Source organism: Simochromis diagramma, unplaced genomic scaffold, assembly GCF_900408965.1.
Source record: "Simochromis diagramma unplaced genomic scaffold, fSimDia1.1 OVJJ01000165.1, whole genome shotgun sequence".
Lineage (NCBI taxonomy): Eukaryota > Metazoa > Chordata > Actinopteri > Cichliformes > Cichlidae > Simochromis > Simochromis diagramma.
This window is the reverse complement of record NW_024387467.1, coordinates 229,739-235,778: the sequence shown is the minus strand read 5'-3', so window position 1 is coordinate 235,778 and position 6,040 is coordinate 229,739. Positions and strand designations below refer to the sequence as shown.

General features: G+C 40.4%; 1 protein-coding gene across 1 annotated transcript; it reads right to left on the bottom strand.

The window, feature by feature from the left end:
• Positions 1-219: 219 nt before the first annotated feature.
• On the bottom strand, positions 220-5,689 carry LOC120723397. Its single transcript, XM_040014830.1, has 5 exons — positions 5,431-5,689; positions 5,075-5,326; positions 4,587-4,828; positions 761-834; positions 220-425 (listed from the first exon to the last, which is right to left on the bottom strand). The coding sequence occupies exons 1-5, from the start codon at positions 5,653-5,655 to the stop codon at positions 220-222; spliced, it is 999 nt and encodes a 332-aa protein (XP_039870764.1). The 5' UTR covers positions 5,656-5,689.
• Positions 5,690-6,040: the final 351 nt, after the last annotated feature.

The following is a 6,040-nucleotide window of genomic DNA, read 5'->3' as shown; positions in this document are numbered from 1 at the left end:
CTGAGCCAAACCAATTTGCTGCTCAACTCCAGCCAGTGTAAGGAATACCAGAGGTCTCTGAGCCTACCGGTTCTGTTTTGTGCTTGCCAGAGGTCCCTGCACCAGCTGGTTCTGCTCTGTATCTGCCAGAGGTCCCTGCATCAGCTGGTTTTGCTCTGTATCTGTCAGAGGTCCCTGCAACTGCTGGTTCCTCTCTTTGTCTGCCTGAGGTCCCTGTACTTACTGGGTCCATGTCTGTCTCCGCTGGAGGGTCGGAGGGTCCCATCCAGTCATCTGCCTCCACTGGAGAGTCCGAGGGATCACCTCAGCTGTCTTCTGCATCCGCTGGAAGGTCCCAGGAACCTTCTGTACAGCCGGCCTCCGGACCAGCTTTTCACACAGTGGGCCTCCTGAGCTGAACCTTTTTGGACTATTGTGCTCATGGCCTACGGGTCAACCCTTGAACCATCAGTGAACTGTTCCCTGAGCTCCTGCGTTTCTCGTGGACTTTCTGTTTTCACCTTTTGGGTCCTCAGTTATTCCTCTACACAGCTCACTCCGCTAGCCGTGAGAAGTTGTTGAAATACAGCAGGAGCAAAATAATCACATAGAGTGCAATGATCACAAAAAACAGCAATGAGGATTATCTACATGAACAATTTGTCCAAACATCCACGTCTGCACCTGAAAGTTATCAGTTTCTACGAATAAAATGTAAACATGATTGGATTTATTATAATGTATAAAATATCAGTGTATTAAGAAGAGAAACTGCTCTTACCTACAATGTTCTTATACAGGATGTTCAGCTTGTTGGCTCTGGAGTTGACCAAAGGGTGCTTCATTGTGAGCTTTCTAGGGAGCTTGGAAGGAAAAATGCCTGGATTTCCTTATGTTGCTTGCCGATGTTTCACTTCTCTACCAAGAAGCTTCTTCAGTTCTAAGGTCAAACATATTGCTTATTGCACTGTAGAGGCTGGTGAGAGACAGTATTTCGTTTCAGGCTGGGTAACACCATACGAAATGACAATAAACCTCTTGAGTCTTGAAATGGTGGAGAATCCCAGATTTAATCCCTAAAGGAGTGACCCCCAGGGGGTCTACGATGACCTAAACTAGGATGACCTGAATTACTGAGAACCTTCACAGATTTATTTTGAACAACACTTCACATTTGCATTTCCACTAATTGGAGCACAAATAATTTTTAATATCTACAGCATCAGTTAAAACCAATAAATCTGAGAAGTCAAACGCATAAAGAATAAACAGTAAAACACACCTGCTATGATTGATGTTCTTATTCTGGGTTTTTTTTTTTTTTTTTTTTTGGGGGGGGGGGGGGGGTCGATTTCCAAAGACACACTGCATACAGAGAAAAGTAAAAAAAATCCCTTAATATCTTTGAATAATTGATTAAGATTTATTTTCTATGGTTTGCATTAGGAAATGGGATGGGAAAAAAATGAAACATTAGACATTTCTTTGCCAAAATTGGATAATTAGTTATTTAGATAGAAGAAATTGTAATTGGGCTTACCATTAAACACATCACAATGTTGTTATTTGGAATCAGGTATAATTTGTGAGGACTTTTATTTGTGTTAATTCAGCTAATGTTATTAATAACATCTGCATAGCATGCCTGTATAAAATATGAGTTATTTGGAATTACAGCTTGGAAATGAAATCCATGACTAATGATTGTAGAACAAAGACACGTCATTTTCAAATTGAACAGAAAATTTTTATTGATTTTATTTTTCTCCATTCGGCATTTGTTATAAACAACATATGCATATCAAATTTTGTCTTTTTTTAAACAACTATTATTTTAGAAGTAAAAAAATAAAAACAATACTTAAACTTAACTAAAAAACTTGCATGATCAAAGTGAGTAAAATGTAAAGAAAAAAAAACCCCAGAGCAACTGTGTAAAATCAGTAACCAAAAAACTCACATGATCACAAAGGTCTTGAAAATTTAGTATAATTAAAAATTGCAACCAAAGAACTCTGAGATCAACAGGATCTAACATTCACATTCTCACTCTGGACATGATCTTGTCCTTGTGTTGTCATTGTGTTTTCATTCCTTCCTCTGTTGTTCCTTCTGATCTCAAATCGTTTTTTTCTTTAACTGTGGTCTCCATCTGTGGTCCCTGTTCCTTTATGTCTGTGTCCTCTGTGCTGAGTGCTTTGTCTTTATCTGTAGTCTCTGTATGTTGCCCATTTTTATCTTCAGCTATGTCAATTGTGCTCAATCCTTTGTTCTTTTCCTTATTTTTTCTTGTAACTTCTCTGAGTCTTTGTATGACTTTTTGTCTTTTGCTGGTATCTTTAGGTGCCTCTTTAGTCTTGTGACTTCTGAGCATCTTTGGACTTAACAGCTGTTTTGCAGTCAGGCTCTTTGGTCTTTTTCTTTCTCGCTTGTTGCCCTTTTGCCTTGTTTCTCTGCTTTCATCACACTTCGCCAAAGAGCTTTTCTTCATTAGAGACCTTTTCCTCTTTTTTGGGTGTGCCACTGGAGACTCATAGCTAGTCCCAGGGCCATCTTCTTTTACTCTAACTGTGTCTTTGTTTTCAGTTGTTCCTTCTTCTCTCAAATCATTTTTTTCTTTAACCCTGGTCTCCATCTGTGGTCCCTGTTCCTTTATGTCTGTGTCCTCTGTGCGAGTGCTTTGTCTTTTCTGTAGTCTCTGTCGTGGTCTCATTCCTTCCTCTGTTGTTCCTTCTGATCTCAAATCATTTTTTTCTCAGCTGTGGTCTCCATCATGTGGTCTCTGTCCTTTATGTCTGATGTCCTCTGTGATGAGTGCTTTGTCTTTGTCTGTAGTCTCCTGTCTGTGGTCTTCATTCCCCTTCCTCCTGTTGTTCCTTCTGATCTCAAATTATGTTTTTCTTCAGCTGTGGTATCATGCTGTGGTCTCTGTTCCTTTATGTCTGTGTCCTCTGTGCTGAGTGGCTTTGTTCTTTGTCTGTAGTCTCTGTCTGTGGTCTCATCCTTCCTCTGTTGTTCCTTCTGATCTCACAATTATGTTTTTTCTTCAAGCTGTGGTCTCCATCTGTGGTCTCTGTTCCTTATTGTCTGTGTCCTCTGTGCTCAGTGCTTTGTCTTTGTCTGTAGTCTCTGTCTGTGGTCTCATTCCTTCCTCTGTTGTTCCTTCTGATCTCAAATCATTTTTTTCTTCAGCTGTGGTCTCCATCTGTGGTCTCTGTTCCTTTATGTCTGTGTCCTCTGTGCTGAGTGCTTTGTCTTTATCTGTAGTCTCTGTATGTTGCCCATTTTTATCTTCAGCTATGTCAATTGTGCTCAATCCTTTGTTCTTTTCCTTATTTTTTCTTGTAATTTCTCTGACTCTTTGTATGACTTTTTGTCTTTTGCTGGTATCTTTAGGTGCCTCTTTAGTCTTGTGACTTCTGAGCATCTTTGGACTTAACAACTGTTTTGCAGTCAGGCTCTTTGGTCTTTTTCTTTCTCGCTTGTTGCCCTTTTGCCTTGTTTCTCTGCTTTCATCACACTTCGCCAAAGAGCTTTTCTTCATTAGAGAACTTTTCCTCTTTTTTGGGTGTGCCACTGGAGACTCATAGCTAGTCCCAGGGCCATCTTCTTTTATTCTAACTGTGTCTTTGTTTTCAGTTGTTCCTTCTGTTCTCAAATTGTTGTTTTCTTTAACCCTGGTCTCCATCTGTGGTCTCTGTTCCTTTATGTCTTTGTCCTCTGTTCTCAGTGCTTTGTCTTTGTCTGTAGTCTCTGTCTGTGGTCTCATTCCTTCCTCTGTTGTTCCTTCTGATCTCAAATTATGTTTTTCTTCAGCTGTGGTCTCCATCTGTGGTCTCTGTTCCTTTATGTCTGTGTCCTCTGTGCTGAGTGCTTTGTCCTTATCTGTAGTTACTGTGTGTTTCCCATTGTCATTTGTGCTCAATCCTTTCTCTTTTTCTGTAGTCTCTCTCTGTGTTGTCATTCCTTCCTCTGTTGTAACTCCTGCTCTCAAAATGTTTTTTTCTTTGTCTGTAGTCTCCATCTGTGGTCTCTGTTCCTTTATCCCTGTGTCCTCTGTGCTGAGTGCTTTGTCTTTTTCTGTAGTCTCTGTCTGTGTTCTCATTCCTTCCTCTGTTGTTCCTTCTGATCTCAAATTGCATTTTTCCTCGGTTGTTGTCTTTTTCTGTGGTCCATGTTTATCTCTGCCTATGTCCTCTGTGCTCATTCCTTTTATTTTTTCTGTAGTTTTTCTCACTAGTCCACTGGAAACTTCTTGGTCTATGTCTGTTGTGTTCAACAAGGGACCATTTTCATCTTCAGCTTTGTCTTCTTCGTTATCTGTAGTCGCTGTTTCCATACTGTTTTCATTTTCACTCAAGCTTTCTGGCCTCAAGGCTTCATTGTCTTCATCTATTGTCTCTGTCTGTGTTTGGTTCACACCCTCAGTTGTTTCGTTTGGTCTAACAACTTTTTGAATTTGTGTTTGGATTGCATTTCTTTCTAAGATAATTTTAGGATATTCCCAACATTTGAACTTGTTTTTAAGAAACTGAGTATGACTATACAAGTTTCCTCTGTCCTTTGTGGCTTTCACAATTTCTCCTCTTGTGGCATTTTGACTAGACTTTCTTTTCTTTGGTCCAGCATATCTTCTCTGCAACACATCTTCATTGTCTTCTGAGGTTGTAGATTCCTCAGAGTCTCTGGTTCTATTGTTCGCAGCAAGTGCCTTTGCAGCATTGTTGCGGCACTTGAAGGCTTCGTCAAAGTTTAAATCTGCCTCATAAGGTCTCTCTGCAGTTGCGTCAGAATAGCACATCATCCGGTGGACTTGTACCTTGCTTTGGGTTCCCAAGGATCTCCCACTCTACAAATGTAAACATTAAATAATGTTATTAATTGCACTAACATTTGACATTTTCAAGGAGATTTGCAGAGCTAAGGACAGAACCACAAAAAGAAGTACAACAGAAGACAATAAAAAGAAAAAGAAATGTCCTTTCAACATTATAACACTGGGAGTAAAACCAGGAAGGGTGACTGTTTTATATCATCACTCTAAAAAGATAGGAAGGTAAAAACACTGAATCACCATAAAGTGGAAACTACTCACAAAAGTGCTGATGCTGCTCCTAATCATAGAGAAGGTTGGTTTTCCTGGGATACCAAACTTCCTCCATGCATCTTGGAACGATGTCAGCATCTTAGCATAAGGCCCTCCATTGCTGTTGGTAAAAATCAGTTGTGATGATACACCAGGGTATCTGTGGCGGTGGTACACAAAGCGGTGAAACCATATGTATTCGTCTTTCGTTAGGGGAACAAGTGCATGGCCAAATGTTTCCTTGGTCTTGTGCTCTTTTACCTGTAAAAGAATCAGCAACTAAATTACATTGCACACAGTCATTGATGTCGCTGGTAAGAAAATATCTTTAATCAGGGAGAGAAATAATTGCTTAATGATTTTACTCTGATTATCCGCCGGCCATCACCATCCGCTTCAGCAGTGCCAACTTCCTCAACTGTCATATTTGATATGACGCCTCTTCTGTGCCCAGTTGTGCAGATGACAAATCCAGCCAGAAGACCATAGAACCAGTCTAGGTTCTCAGGTGTGGGATTTTTCTCAAGCTCGACTATTGAGTAACATAGAGGTTGCACAGTAAGACACAAGGGATAGGGAAGCATATCCATTATATTCAGTGTTGGGGAGTAACGGAATACATGTACCGCCGTTACGTATTTAGAATACAAAGTATGAGTAACTGTATTCCGTTACAGTTACCGTTTAAAAAGGTGGTATTCAGAATACAGTTACTTTGTTGAAATAAATGGATTACACGGCGGTACTTTCCTGTTTCATATTGTCGCGGGTCAGGACTGTTTGGGTTTTGTTTGACAGCTACGTTCTGTTGTTCCAGGCGGCAGCGTTACGGTTGCCATGGTTACAGGGCGACGCTCTCTCTCTCTCTCTCTCTGCGACTGTGTGTTTCCTGGGTGAGAGAGCGCCTTTTCGTTGTTGTTGTTGTTGTGCTAAGCTAACAGGCAGAATGCTACAAGCATAGCTCTAAAGAATGTA